The 16,481-nt window shown below is 44.4% G+C and overlaps 1 protein-coding gene across 3 annotated transcripts in view; it reads left to right on the top strand.

Annotated features, from left to right (window-relative positions):
• The window catches only part of LOC105567803 (SAM and SH3 domain-containing protein 1-like), a 359,731-nt gene that overhangs the window by 327,700 nt on the left and 15,550 nt on the right, over positions 1–16,481 (top strand). For all 3 annotated transcript variants that reach the window (XM_012022997.1, XM_012022999.1, XM_012022998.1), the window contains exons 6-7: positions 12,210–12,371; positions 12,710–12,766. In XM_012022997.1, the coding sequence (XP_011878387.1) occupies positions 12,210–12,371; positions 12,710–12,766 (219 nt within the window). The remainder of the gene's footprint in view (positions 1–12,209; positions 12,372–12,709; positions 12,767–16,481) is intronic.

Raw genomic sequence — 16,481 nt, 5'->3', positions numbered from 1 at the left:
TTATCGGACCTCCTTGCTCGGATTAAGGCTGTTTGCCCGCAATTCATAAACATAGCTGAGCCCGAAGTACGACTTAGCGCGTGACCATCGCCGGTTATCTTTTAAACTCGCATTGGATTTGCATTTTTTTCGACATAAACTTGACTCTCGCTTAATGCAGTGAGAAATATTGCGGCCGATACCGCAGCCCCTGGATATTACCGATATACATTGTTTCAAATATGGTACGCTCTGTAATTTATTTTATCTTTACTTCTTTCTCCTTTCGTAGGACTAAAAAATGCTGTTTTTTTTTCAGTGCATAACTATAAAAATTGCCTCCTGATGTATCCAATAGAGAGCATTGATCGATTATTCTATTAAGTCGACGCAAGTGATTATGACACGAAAGATTTGCACGAGGGGTAAACCGCTGAGGGCATTGTGGCGTACAGATTTGCGGCATTACTGGGCATTACTAGGCTTTTTTTGGGCATTAGTTTGGGCATTAGGCCTCGCTGGGGCATTATAAAGATAAAATAAGATAAAGTAATGCCCACGCAACGCCTATGATTTGTTTTTCTAAAAATCGAGATTACATAAAACTCAGTATTAGGGCCTGAGCAGAAAAATTGTTGTGAACAGTTACGATAATCTTTCTGCAGTTTTGTCGCACAAAGCTATGACCCTCTGAAATTGTCAAATTATATTTATCGATGCAAATAATTATGAGGAAAATAACTATAGAGCAATATAAATCCCTCTAGATACGTCACTGTGTTTGATAAAAATTTGTCAAACAAAACCGTGCCACTTGAAATGGGCAAAGTTTAATTAAGCTAACGCGCATCATTATCCACGCAAAAGGAGAATAAACCCGTGACCTCGGGGGAGATTTTACCGCGTGGCACAAGTACCGATGCCGATGAGATGGAAAAAGTCAGGACAACGGGTCTTGGCACGCTACAGGACGAAGAATGGCCACATTTCGCACGCAATGAAATCGGAATAAACCACGGGCGGCTCTCTCTCTCTCTCTCATTATCATTAAATTAGATCGCGCCCAGCGCGAAGGGATGGGCGGGCGGAGACCGGCGGGACGAATACAACGTGGAAATTGCGTTTTCTCTTACGTGGCGAGGAAATTTCCGTGTTTCGTGCGTCGCTGGCAGAAGAAATAGCCCTCATAATTAGCCGGGCGAGCCTCCAAGTTTCCGCACTTGCAGGAAAGTCCCCGCGAAGCGAATGGCGAACAGCGGGTGGGTGGCGTCCGCTCACCGAGGCTACTTTGCCGCGAGGGTGGAAAATTTGCATGAAATATGATCGGCATACGGCACATATCTATGACGTACACCTTCTGCGCCGCGTAAAACATTTTGACGAGGGCCATGGCTCTTTTCACGACCTCGCCGTTTCATTTGCATCGAACCTTGCTCCTCCACCACTCTTTCAGGTGCGTCCTCTTTCCTCGTCCCCGTCTCAAGAAAGACGCGTCTTCCTTTACGATACGAATGCATCGCGGAAGACGTGAGGCGAGGTAATTTGGAACGTCATTGGAAATCCATTGACCAGGGTATATTTATAATATCCCTATGAGCTGAAAATATGACGGAGTTTAATAGAACGATTCAGTTATCAAACGAAAATATCTATATAAAATGATCTATCAAAAATAACGACAATCTAATAAATTCACATGTGCCACGGTTTATTATCTTGTTAAACTTACCGTTTATAGATTTCTTGACAAGTAGGTTTCTCTATAATACAATCAATTTTCACTATAATTATAGACTTGTCTGTAGTATAATTTATATCTGTAGTCTGAGATTTACCTACAATTTTCTTATATATTTGGAACGCTTGGCGAGTGATTTATAACGTCCGCTCGATATTATAACGTTTTCTATTTACTTTCCCTTCTATTGTAGAATAACTTTCCTCAATAGAACGTAGCTCTGCAAAGAAATAAATGACTTGGGATAATAATACAAGCGTAGCTTGAGGATTATCAGCTGATGTTTATTCAATTCTCACGAAATAGTTCATTTATGCATAATGAATTCCTTATCTGCTAAAAAAACGCATTCGGTCTAATGAGTGACAAGAAGTTTGTCTTGCAAGCTACATTCCGCTTGTATCTACAGTGCAATTTGTAGGAGCGGGTAAGGACATGGATTCACATTCATAAGTACTGCTGTTAAAATTCAAATGTCCTACGCAGACGGACTCGGGTAACCTTCGAAGACCTCGCCGTATCAGCGACGCTCAAGTCACGGGTGACAAGAAATATGTGCTCGCGGAGAGACAACGTTCTGATTATTTTCAATCATAACCCGCGGACAATTCCGACGATATTACGCGAGCCGTGGTGCCAGTGAGACGCAAACAAAAGAGTTAGACGTCCGCGCGATAACTGGAATTAAAGTTCGCTAACCGGAATTAAAGCGGAGATGGGACAACCACTGGTCCAAGCGACATACGCCGATTAGCATACGCGTATTTTCCAGCTTGCACTGCTGGTGTCCATTTACTTTCGTTCGCATATACTTGTCTCCCGACTTCTACCGCAGGTGTCGTCGTTTCAACACACCCCATCGCGCTCGAGACATAACCGGGACTCGTTTTCCCCGTCGTTAGATGCCAGCGGCGTAACGTCCCATCTCGTTAGCTAAATTTTAGACGAGGTGCAGTCGGCTTGATACGCCAGGGCCGTCTTGCTTCACCAGCGCTGCCTTCCTCACGGCTAATGACAGTCACCCGGCGACGTTTCAGAAGCGGGCGCACTGCTTTCGGAAAGTCCACGTCGCGGGCCGATCCTCTGTCTTCTCGTTTTACACCTTATTTCCGTCTACGCCATTCTAGTGTTTAAATTAAAGACGGTACAATATCTGATGGAAAGTGCAAACTCCCCGAGAAAAAGGGGAGACTTTAGAGAAACTTTTCAAGAAATTGAGAAAGGAAAATATTTGCGTCTCACATTTTCTATTCAATTCTTATAATCCAACAAGTTACATTCCGTGCTCTACTCCGTCTGAACCGAGGAGTGTGTTTTATAAATTTGCGGAGATATTTTCACTAATCTAAATGCTTTTCATAACTCTGCGTCTTTAACGCGTGATCCTTTTCAGTAATGTCAAGATACATTTTTGTTGTATGCGCAGCTTGTTCTATCGTAACAATTTATTAGAATATTTTGCCATCGAAAATTCAACTTCATCATTATTATTTACACAGCAACCTACGTTCGCGAATATACTTTACATCGTTATTATGTATGTACATGTATATACAGCCGAGCTTGCCATTGCGCGTCTCTTGCCATGTTCCCTCCCAGCTGCCGCGAATACTTTGTCAGGGCAAATGGTCGCGCATTCTCTCGCAAATATCAGCATTAAGATTCAAATGACCGAATAATCGGGCGAATCTCGCAGGACCCGTTTCTGCGCTTAAACGGACACATGCACAGATGAGGCGCGCGAGAGCCTCGATGAATCGTTTCTCCGTGCCGTGTCTGCCATATGTATACCTTTATTGCGTGTAATCCAAAACTGTGCGCATACCACATTCACCATACTTGCCGCAAGATGCCTTTACGACGTCGTCGTTACCCCTATTTTCGCGTTTCCCGATAAATTCCCCTTTAAATTATGGGTCGTACACGAAACTGTTTTATGAGCCGAAGAAGCTCGAAATTGCTCGGTATCGATTTAAGTTAACAGTACAGAATTGTATACTTGCGTTAATTGTGCCAGTTTCGTATTTCGGGACAATGCATTTTTTAATACAATTTGAAAGAGAGACTTTTTAAATATATACTTCATTAAATCTTAGATCAGTATTAAATCCTATGACAGCGGCTGATTATCTTTTAACAATCTAAAAACATGTTTCTTAAGTACATCTTCGATTAATTTTCTTTCTGAAAGTTACATTTTATCTGGTAGATGCTTTCTTAATTGTTTCGTTGCGTACAATGTTGAGCATTATCTACTTTTTTTTCAGATGTTTCGCTTTTCGTGAAATATCTCATGCAAATGTAACGGGAATTCAACCTCCGTTTGTTTAGCTAATTGACGATTACTATTCAGTTATTTGCTTCAGCAATGCAGAAGTAACGATCTTTAACAGTATTTTTTTTTCGACGAATCTGAAATTTTAATAAATTTTTACTAAAGATAATTTCTCTCAACGGAATGATAATGACTCATGAAAATTCGCGCATTTAGATGGCTACGTGTATACAGGTCTTGGAAATGGGAGTTTCCATTTTAGAGCGAAATGGATGGCGTGTGCCCAAGTATATGATGTTAATCTTTTCACTTCCGAGACGCAGATATGTCTCGCGCGTTACAAGGCCTACTTTGGGAAAGCTTCCCGCATGGAACTAATATTGTAAAGTGCTCGTAAAAGATACCGCCCTTCCAAATGATAACCGAGTCCGTGTCATCGCGTTAGATTCGCGTTAGAGAAAAAACAGCGCAGGTGTCGCGAATATCTGAGCGAGGTGTCCGCGATGAGACGCCGTTCCAATTTCATTGGTTCGCCCGATGCAGCGATGCCATTCCCACGAAGAAATCCTCTCGTTATCGATCCGTATTGTTAACGCTATCAAAAATCTTTCCACCTACATCATCATAACCATTCATAACGCGAGTTTGGAGTTTCGTACTGCGCGACCCAAGTTTCCGCGCTGACTAGCTCATAAATAGCAACTTCCGCGGCACTCTCGAGCCATGTAGTTACTTGCAAGCTCTGCTTACCTCCTTTCCTATGTGCACAATGATATTATTGCAGCCGACGTTACTTTTCGAGATAACCGCAGCTTTCCATCCTTCTAACATAGTTTTCGCTAAGTATCATGATTACGCTTGCGAACGAAACTACTCGCTCAAAGTAATTCTATATCGTGTAATATAAGATAAGCATGCTTCTGGTTCGCACACAGAGGATCAATATTTTATCAGTGAATATACATACCTGTATACATATATATATAAATTTACTAATAAAATATCGATCATATATATGTGCATGTATACGTATACGCGTTTACTACTGTCGGCGCGATATATTTGTCGATATTTTGAGATGTGCCTCGGGATTGAATTCTATCGAATAGTTTCAAATTTATATAATGCACCGTAGATTTTGCGATGCGCCAGATAATCTCGTGCCGCCGCTCCGTTCGTAAACCTTGCCCAAGATTCACTGCCGCGCAGTTCCCGCAAGCTCCATTTATCTTCTGGCACGTGATATGTGCGATATTGTACGCAGTTTCCAATACATGTTGGAGCAACCAATCCCGTTCCGGAATATCCCATCCGAACAAATAAATGTACGTATAGTCGAGGAACGTTTACAAGTTAATGAAAAAACGATTCGGACGGTGCGAGCGTATCACGATGTTGATTAAAAGAAAGGATGGCGCTTAAATAAGATAAATAATTTTTGAATGAGAATTTATCACGGAAATTACTTTGGTAATTACATGCTTGAAATTGGAGCGCGCACGAATGACCGATAAAAAAACAGGACATGACTTACCTGGAAGCAGCGTTAAAATCCACTTTTTATATGTCAGGCCACGCGAGACTACTTCTTCGCCGAGAAGCATGGAAAAGATAAACACGTTCCGCTCTTACTTTTTCTCAGTTACTTTTATACGCCGACAACCTTTCCGCAGTGCCAATTTTCGCAGCGGACAGAAGGCAATCTCATTTCGTTTAACTGGCACCATCATTTCCGTGACTCGAATGTACCGTTTGATAGTCAACGGGTCCGGCTACGAGGTCAGAGAGAGAGAGAGGAATTTCTACAGCGCCGTCCGATATTTATTCGAAAGTTCGGACAACTGCCCGGTTCACGCCGATGCGACAAGGTCATCCTGGGTCTAGACATTCGATCAGTGCCGAATCGACGACGCGGGTGCGATCGGTCGCGAGGAGAGCATCTGCGACCGCGGGCACGTTTTACGTTTCAATTACTCCGATAATAGCCGCCGTCTATGCGGTGGTGCACGCCGCGGTTTCGACGTGTCCGAAGTCGCTTCGTCCCATCGATAAACAGCGACCATTGGCGGCCACCGCAACGTACCCGCAAACGGAGGTTTCCACGGCTCCTCGCTCGCGCATGTATGTGCACATTGATACCGCGCTAGACCCGTTACGTTTCTCTCTTTCGCTCTTCGGCGACTTCGTCCCACGGCGTTCGCTTTTACCTAAGTGCCGTGATTACGCCCGTGACCGGAATCGAAAACTGGTCCACCGCCACGTCGTATTGCAGTACGGGATACAGGGAGTTGGGACTATCGCCCAGTGTTACTTGGGCGGAATTCCAAACAAGATCGGATCTCTTTCGCGGCGCATGTCTGTTTATCGAGGCGACCGTCGCTATTAGAATCGACGCGGGCTGCCATGGTTATCGAGGTATGGGATGTAAAAAGCGCCAACTTATCGAATCTAGTCTGTTGGTGGGGTTTTTCACGCCATGGATAACGTGTATATTTGCGAATGGTTGGGAATCGACACGAATCCGTGATATTATCGAATACCTCCCGAGATTACGATTTATAGCACTGATAAGTAATTCTAACTGTTTCTTACAAAATTATCAATTTTTTTAAAGTTGCAGATTTGGCGGAAGAAAAAAAAATCGTAGCCACACTCTCGTAATGTTCGATCTCGCGCGCAGTAAATTTGATAAATGGTAAATCCCTTATCAGAATTGAATCGATATTAATATATGTAGTACGGGAGAGAGCAATAGATTAATATGAATTCATTAGATTACCTTTAAAAGCTGGACGCGATACTGCATATTAATACACTTTCATAATCAAGTTATTTTAGTGATCCATAGTTATTTTAATCGAGCGCACATGCATGTTCATTACACGTAACTCTCGGAAACGATATTCTACACGCAACTCCGTAGTTCAATCCGGTAGTAACCTTATTCGCGGGTTCTGTGTCCTCCGGCGATCCGAGAGGATCCCGCAAGCAGACGGATGAGCAAATTGCATATTACCCTATCCACGAAATCGCAAGCTGTATAATCGCGTTTCGCGTGTTATAACTTATAATTACTATATTAATACATGGATCTCCGGCGTTCGCGTTGACCGTGAACTATCGGCGAGAAACTCGACCTTTCTTTCTCAACGAGGAGGGGGATTTTTTCTTTACAACGAAGTTACCAAGTTACACAGAAGTCGTTGCAAAAGTTTTATTAAGTTTCATTACACAAAGGCTGACTAACGGCGCGTTTTTCGAGGAGGTAAATTCAATCTCGCGCGCGCCTGTCCCGCGGTACACATCTTTCTTGAATGTAATTTTAAGAGGAACCGATAATTCAGTCTCTCATTCAGGCGAGTCGCCGTAGGTGAGCGGCCTCGTCCGCTTCTCTAGCACCTGAAACGCGATCGTCGTCGTCTCTCTCTCTCTCTCTCTCTCGCGGAACGCGGCGTTATTACCGGGGAAACAAATCGCAGCAGTTTAACGTCGCCGGTGCCGTTACTCGACCGGACCGTGTTCGTAAATCAGGTTCGGTTCCTGATAAGGGTCGCACGGGGAGGCGATCCGGATGGGTCCCGCTCCGGCGGGGAACGACCACTGTCGCCGCGGAGCGGAGCGGCGAACGAAGGTCTCGGAGGTGCATTCCGTGCAACAGCCGGCGGCCTGTTACGGCGATCCCGTGCCGCGGGGCGTTCCCCGGTAGGAGTCTACGGAGTTGGCTAGATGACCAGATTACAGGTTTCTCTCGGTGCAGGAAGTCGTGAGATGCTTAATTGCGTTTGTCACGACGCTACGTGGCGGCGCATCTGTCTCGGTCCGGCGAGGTGCGGCGGCTCTCCGCCTCTCTTTTTCCCCTCTCTCGGAGGCCGCGTTGGGGCAATAACAATGCCGGGATAAATTAACCGGTAGGCGGCACGGCGCGGCTGACTGAGAGCGGCTATAAACCGATCCTGTAAGGAGAGTCCGCCCCAGGTGGCCAGTTAACTGCTTGGCCTTAAAAATATACACGCTGCTCTGACCCTTCTCCACCCTCGCGTCACCTCCCCCCCCCCCCGCTACTCTCCTCTCGTGCCTCTTCCTGACTGCTCGTCGCTCCGTTCGCCGTCGATCGCGCGCGTGAGCGGTCCATCCCCTCGGACACCAGCCTCCGCTCGAGCGAGCTAACACAGATCTCCCCGCACGCACGCCGTACGTTCCGCCATTTATCCCGGGCTGCACGGGCTGCGACGGGTTTATTGTGATTTACGTAACGGCGAAGGAGAGCGATCGCTTAATCTTTCGCGCCCTACGCCGGTCTCGTTCCGGGAGGGACCGGAAGGGCCGGGTGAGTCGCGCAGGTCGGACGCTAACTGATGGAAATCAGCCGCGTACCAAGACGGGGCGCGTTCGCGTACTCGCAATCGCAACATTTATTTCCAGACGAGATGTATTACCGTGTCGATCTTACCGCGGTAGATGAATGGGCAAAATTGTTTCTCGGAGCGACTGCTATTTGTATCTGTAGACCGCCGCGCGCTCCTTAACTCGCGACGAGGCACGAACGTAGGCGCAACGGAATCCACTCGTTATCATATGGAGTATTCGTTGCGCGTGATTGCCGTGGGAATCTGCCGGGCTGTTTAACGTCCGCCCAATCGAGAACTCGTCGCGAATCTTTGCGGACGTTTAACGTCATTCTGAAATACTTTCCTCTCTCTCGCTCTCTCTTCCTCGTGTATTAGGCTTGAAGCCTGTTTTACCCAGTTCGTTCTGGCACTTCGAGCATTTGGTTTTACTTCATCTTCGGTAGGCTGCTAACCTTGCCGAAGCTGAAATACTTAAATTGTGTAAATATACGATTGTATGATGCTACTTGAAAGGAAGGTAATACCATTGAAATGGCGATAAAGAGAAGAGCCGTAATTGGAAAATGATTTCAATAGATTACGCGGAGCGGACGGCGCAACGATGTCAGATTACGGGACAATTCTAAGATAACTTTGTAATACAAAGGAGACATCGCGATACGTACTCGTCTTCCAAGGCATACCATAAAGGACAGTAATCCGCGATAACATCGTCGTATCAGAAGCTTACATAGACTACCGTGAGAGATTCGCGGATAAAGCATGCGTTTAAAACGCATCTCCAGGGTTTTGGGATTTCTTTGGTTATTCCGCTCTCCGTCGTCCGCTCCAGAGGAAAAAGTCAACATCATGCCGGTAAACAGGGGAGCGACGTAAATTCTCAGCCTTGTCTCTAGGTATTATTCAGGCTTAGTGGATGCTACAGCCGCGACCGTGGAGGAGCTCAGTCTGCGAGCGCAAACAAACGGTTCTAATCCGTTTAACATAAATACCACGTGGTTTAATTAAATCGCGCACCGCAAGGTAATCGTCCCGGCGTTGTGCCTGCGGAACACGGCTTTTTCTTCCTTAGGCATCGAGATTACCGATGCGCGATGGGTCGATATTTGTTCGCAACGGGTCGCTTCTTCATTCGATTATATAAACTTGAGCTACGAAAAGGGATAAAAGCTTGGAGGACGAAAAAGATAACTTCTTATATTGACCTCTTACTCTCTGAGACTCGGTTTCACCAAACGTCGCTTAACTTTAATCCTAGTTTAATTCATGTTTGTCTAGAGTAACAGTTGGAAGGAGACAAAGAACGAATCAAGCTAAGCTTAAAGTTAAACGTCGTCGGTGAAACCGGGTGTAAAAGTCAATCAGCGGATTATCACGGAAAACAATGAATATTCACTGATTCACAGTTATGATGCACTGATTGACTTTTAGAGAGCGCATTTAAAAGAGTCAAGATAATAAATTATTCCAATTATAGATACATGTTCTTTTTTCACCAGAATAAAGAGTACTAGTTGAATTATTACGTTGTCTCAGTTGTGTTGCAAGTAAAATTAATTCTATATCTCGCTCTTGGCACTTTGTTATCCGTATCATTCGCGATATTCTAATCACGGCTCTATTAACCACCTATGAAAATCGATAACTCATTAATTTATACCGAGATACGCGAGGCGCACTACTTTATACGCGTTCGTCTCTCTATTAGCATATTAATACCTTTTTACATAACTTATTCAGAAATTTGAAATTTTGAGGCTTTATCAAATTGATGAATTTTATGGGAATAGTTCTATACATAAATCTCTTCTAAAAGGAGAACTAGGAAACGTGATATGTAGAGAGAGGAATGGAAGAACCTGAGCCTTGTTAAAAAAATAATTTTATTCATAAATAAATTAAAAACGTGACATGGAAAATGATACAAAATTATTTCTTTTGAGAAAAAAACAGGTTTCAGCATCGAATTTTATGTAATAGCACATATGAATACTTTGACTATATTCAGTACGCGAATTCTTTCAAGCACCTGAATATTATTAAATCTTATCGCAATGCTTTGCAGTTGTAACTTTCAGAACACATTTTTTAGTAGAAAATATTCATATAGAATTGCAGTGACACAATTGATATTACAAACAAATTTGCTCGGTTATCTCTGTACCACTTCAGTAACAATGACTTGAAGGCACTGTATGAAATAATTTCTATAGGCTGCATTTACAGAGTGTCGACGCGATAATTTTCACCTTCAACCATTCCTCCACTACGGAGATGGTTCGTTGTAAGGCGACGCTACAGCAATAACGACAACGACGACGATGATGACGACGACGACGACGACGGTGGTGAAGACGCGCTTAAAATAGTAAGGAAAGGGAGATGAATTTCCCTACTCAGGCTAATCTCGTAGAAGAGGTGGTCCTTTGTAAATACTTTGAGGGCTTTGTCTTCAAGTTACCGCGGGAACGAAACTCTCGGGCTTCTACTTAATCATTCGGCTAACGCAGCGCCCGTAGCATCGCCCGTTTCGCCCGCACGATTAGAATCTCGCGTTACGTTTTTTCCAAAATACACGGCGTCGTGTATTTCCTCTTTTCCCTCTCTCCTTCTTTCACTCTCTTCCCGCGGGACTGAAGAACGAGAAATTGACGATCTCCATGGCGACCCTCGCCGCGTCCTGAATATCTTATGCACGAGCCCCATTAGCGGCAGGAACGTCGCGAGAATAAATGGCAGCCGCTTTTAAGGAGCCCCGACATTCTATAGAATAGGAGATGCTCTATGAAAGGGAATGCTACGTCTCCCTACGAAAATGTATCCGCGCGAAGGCGGATTTGCACGACGATCGCAATAAACTATTGCGAGGATCTCTACAAACGATCATTTATAATCAATGTCTTGACTACGATTATAACTCTCATTATTTCACGACGTTCGCATAAATTCAACTCTCCGCGCAAAAGTAATTTGCGTAACATTACATTGTAGAGAAGATAGATAGACAGATAGAAGATAGAAATATAGAAGGGGACACGAATCTGAAAGAAAAAGGAAGTTATCGAGACGTGACTTACATTTTTTCCAGATTGATATACAAAATTTCTATGAGCAATACCTCTCCACTTCCGACTGCTGCCAACCGAAGGTGTCTCACCGAGGCGAATTTGTTGATTATGTAAATTTTTATAGTGCTGATCGAGGTGCTGACTTATACGTTTTGTTTGTCTTAAACTAATTGTTTGTCTCAACCCTATTGAGCTAAAAATACACGACTTGTGTGTTTTATAGAGGGAGATCCAGGTTCACACCCTGGCTGAGGTGATATTTTTTCGCAATAAATTTAGAATGAAATATTTAGACACTAACACCCTGTCACGGCTCTTAGTCCTTTGTTCCTTCAAATTTGTGTTTATCGCATTTAAGCCGTACAAATTTTATTAATTTGTGTGTTTTACATTTCTCTCTCTTATGTCTAAGATAAAACAGAAACAATTTGACTCGGCCAACGGAAATGCATTTCTCTTGACAATATTTAGTTAACTAATCAGAATTCTTCAATGTCGCCAGCGGTAATTAACAGCGTCAGTGTTTTCTTGAGACTGGCATCTTTAATAGTACAGAAAATTTATTGCGAAAAATATTACCTCAGCCAGGGTTTGAACCTGGACCTCCCTACACTCTAGGCAGGCGTCTCATCAATTCGACCACCGAGGCATATGATAATATTTGTCGTAATAACAGTATAAAAATGTTGTCTACGCGTATATTTTCGACTTTTGTGAATATTTAGTTAATTTGTAATAATTTGTTAAAATAATCACGTTTACCTCGGTAGTTTCAACTGTGCTTTTCATTGTCTTTACAGGTAGACACGCCTGACAGTGTTCTACAAAGCGGTTTGGGTCTCGGACCCGACATGGGACACACGATTCTTCGTTCGATGGTGGATCCTCGAGATTACGATCGATTGAGGTATCTGCAGATGAACGGCGGTCAACCAAATAGTTTCGAAGAAACCATTCACAGGGTAAGTCACGTTTTACTTCTGTAAAATAATGTTCAATAGCACTAAATTACATTTATTCGAGTTATAATATTTAAGACGCTCTGTGGCTGTTATTTTCTTCAACATCAGATAACTCTTAAAATATTTTTTGTCGAAAAGTAAAGATGGATAATATACAATAAGTTTCCGTTAGTAACGTTAAAATTTTCGAGTGAAAGCTACGCTTGCTCTTATACAATCGTGATTCTTGAATTCACTTGGAATGCTCCAAGTCGCTCTCGCGAGAAAGTCGCTTTACCGTCGATAAAACCTTTTTAAACGAAACTTAAGAAACGCTTCCATCCCCTTGCATTTTTCAGCTGAAAGTTCAAGAGGCGCTGCGAAAGAAAGAGCGGTTTCACAAAGAGCACGAGGAGGTGAGTGCAAATCTTAAGTCCATCTCTATCGCCCAATTTCGTAATGAAATTTTTATCTTCGGTTTTCGCTAACAAACTTATTTGTGACTCGCGCGGGGACGGGAGGGCCAATGCCGACGCGATCCGACGGCGTCTCTCGGTGCCGCCCGCAGCCGCGCTCGCGATTAAATCCGCCCGATCCCTCGGCAAATGGGGAGTTTTGTCCCCGTTTCCGTTCCCTTTAAATTGCCAAGCGGCGCTTCCGTTGAAGGGATATACCCCGCCGCATTTCGCGCGCGGGCGCTCACGTCCCGCGTTTCGCGCGCGAGCGACAATTTTCGTTATCGTACGTGGCCGATCGCGATAAGGACGGGCGCGGTGTCTTATCGCGATTAAACCAAACCGCGCGCCACGGCCCGTTTATTTTCTTCCCGCAGCTCCCGTCCCGCGCGCGTTAGATCATCGGCAACCCTCTTCTTGTTCGACTGATATTGGCCCTGGGAGCCGGTGGCCTCTCTTATCCGATACAATCCTGCCTCCCGCATCGGAATTCTCGCAGGACGAAATTTGCATGTATGTGCTATCACCGAGACCTCGACTCTCCCCCTCCTCTTCACGTGCGCGCGAGCTCGTTCCCCGCTCGTCGTACCCTCCCTACCAACCCCCTTCCTCTGACTGTCTTTCGCCAACTCGATACCTCTTATTATGCAAAGTAGCCAGATCAGCGTGATATCATCATAATCGTCAATGCGTACCGCGACGTTGCGTCGTGAATTCCTTATGCACGATCTCGCGATATACGCGCACCGGTGTTTCGTGCTTTTCTTATTTTCCGCCGCGTGGTTTCGCATCGTGCGCCCGTCCAGCGTGAAAGTTTCTGCATCATTTCTTGCTTTGCGCGTGCAATCGCGGACCGTAAGGGATACGCATCGCGTATTGGGTTACGCTGTTTAACACTGGTAACGTTTGATCTATAGGTGTGGTTTGGTTCAAGTAAAGCAAATGTGCGCTGTAAACAAAATTACATGTTAAATTACTATTATTATAGTGTGTAATATTGGGACCATCTATTAAAGGTGTACATTTATATACATCAATTTACACCTTGTAGGCAAACTTATTACCTCATATAATAAGTAAACTGCTTGCGTTTAACAAGTATGTTTCTTCAGATTGCCAGTATTAGTAATAATAAAATTTCAATTGTCAATTGACCTCAGCTGGCCACATTTACTAAATGCTTGCTTTTAATTGTGTAAACTTTACAATTTTTTGCAATTTTTTATCATACATAAACAAGTATTTACACAACAAAGAGGAAAAAATCTTTTTGTAAAAGTACATAAATTTATATCTTTTCGTTATTAATGGTGTAATCGCTACACTTGTTATGTATGTAATTTTACATCCTTTTTTACAGTGTGATTAATTAATCAGTGCGCGGCATTGAACAATTCGATGAACGCTAGGCTTGAAAATTTCAGTAAAACGTAGAAAGCCGTGAGAATTATCAGGATAGAATAACTTTGATAAAATCGATCGGCTAACTTTCCACGGAGCGTCTATGAAAATTTTAATAAACAACCCTTTTCATTATAAATCTCTGATTCAGCCGATCTGATCTCTTCTAAGATTAACTTTGGTAAATAATACCCTTCCCTTGTCAATTTTTCATAATAATCCTCGGCAAAGAATTTATCATCGTTAATTTATCTGCGGTATAGAGAAATATATATAAAGGAGACCACAGAGGGCGGACTAAATTAACTACTTGAAAGGGACACTCGGGGTGATGTCGCGCGCGCAGCTTTATTAAAAAATTAACTCCGTTAAAAAGTTCGTATAGCACGTGTTGTATAAAAATTGAAGTCTTTTCTCTTCTCAGTTTCTCTCATCCACGATGCTATTATTTGCTGGCTCATCTATTCTGGTCACCGCGATTTTACAATTTTCTGATAAGAGAATTCAATTGTTGAAAGCGAGGGCATGTTAAATTTTTACTGCGATTTGCGTAATGTGCATACAAAAGCAAGAGTATATCTCGAAAATATAAAACTTTTCTAAAGTTAAGTTTCACGTCGGTAAACAAGAGTATTTTATTCTTTTTCGAATGCGAGATAAAATTTACCCCCGCGTAAAAAATTTTCGTATCTTAAGATAGTTGGTGTTGCGCGCGAAAAGATTTTCACGAAAACAAAGTAGAAATGAAATTGAGTAAAAAAAAACTTGTCTCTACGTAGGAAATAACAGACGTAACGGCATACGCGGAATATCCTGCAAATTCCAAAGATACCCAGTAATGAGGGAAAAGTGGCGGTTTCGACGTGAAACGGGACCGTTTCGGTGCAATCATGTGTACCGTGCGGCTCATGCATAAGCGGGTGCACGCGTGTATAACGCGTCGCTTCACGCGAGAGAATTCCCGAGCATTACACACGCTTCGCACGTAACAACATCGAGAGTAACGCCGCAGCGTCGCAGCCGTAGCCGCAGCTTGCGGCTCGTTACGTGCGGCGCGTATCCTTGCAAATCTCTCCCCGTGCGAAAGGAGACTCTCTTCTTTACTGTCGCTGCTTGCCAAAAACTGCCCATTAGGGCGAAGGGTCGCGCGCGTAAAAGTAGACGGCGACGGCGCGAACGTCGTAACGGCGCGAGTCGGGAGTTTTAATTACGCGAACGTAAGCTTCGCGGAATTCTGCGAAGTTTTAAGGAGAGGCGCCGCGTGAGAAAGAGCCGCTGAAATTGCCTAAAACCGCGGCGGCGTCGCGGGCCGCGCGCGAGTTCGGGGCAGCACGGGAGCGCGGATCGGGGCGAGAATGAGAAAAGGGCGGAGATACCGAAGGAGAGGACCGTCGGAAGAAATAAAGCGGCCATGCTCCTTTGAGGCTGCGAGCAATATGGAAATAAAGGTCGCTATCCGTGTAAAAGTTTTAGTGTCACCTCTACCTTCGTGGGTTTATTGCCCCCTAGAGAATCTCCTCTTTCTTTCTCTCCCTGGCTCTCTCCACCGCGTCCTTCCTGTTCTCCTCCCTTCGCTGCCGCTCGCGCTCCCCCGCTTTGGCCTCCACTTCGGTTCGGTAGGGACCGACGCGGCCGCAGGCGACCACCTCGGCAACCTCCTCCGCTTCCTCATCTTCTTCCGCCCTGGCTGCTATTCCGGCCTTTTTTTTCTCGCCCAGGAAACTACCTTCGACCGGGCTGTCCCTCATCAGGGCATTACGTCTGCAACATCCTGACCGATAATCGCTTTTCGTTTTGTTCCACCGATTATGAGGGGGCTCGCGGTCGTCGACCGTAGAAAAACCGCGATATATGTACACAGTTCCTCTTTCCCTTTTATCCTTTCTTTCATCCCCTCGCCCCGCCACGCGGCCGCGAAGATCTCAAAACCATCGATGGTGGTCCCAACACTGGCCGGATAACGGCGATTATCCACCGTGAAAGAACCCGCGCATGTAAGTTCCCGGTAATACCGTTTAGATTACACGTGATTACGCGCTACCGGCGGCCGGGCATCTCCCGGCATCAAGTTCAGTCCTTAGGCGCGCCATCGCTTCAATTAGTTACGTAGAAACGCAATTTGCGCGGAAGCGATACTTGGACGTGCTACAAAGTTTAACGAGATATTGTGGCGTATTTGAATAACATTTTATAGATTTTGTACTAATGTGCACGATGACTTCGAGGATTAAACCTGATCGTCGCGCTTAAATTTAATAAACTCGCTCTAACAAGA

This window comes from Vollenhovia emeryi, unplaced genomic scaffold (genome assembly GCF_000949405.1).
Source record: "Vollenhovia emeryi isolate VEMERY1.0 unplaced genomic scaffold, V.emery_V1.0 DF939134.1, whole genome shotgun sequence".
Taxonomy (NCBI): domain Eukaryota; kingdom Metazoa; phylum Arthropoda; class Insecta; order Hymenoptera; family Formicidae; genus Vollenhovia; species Vollenhovia emeryi.
Note: the sequence above shows the minus strand (reverse complement) of the source record. Positions and strands in the feature narration are given on the sequence as shown.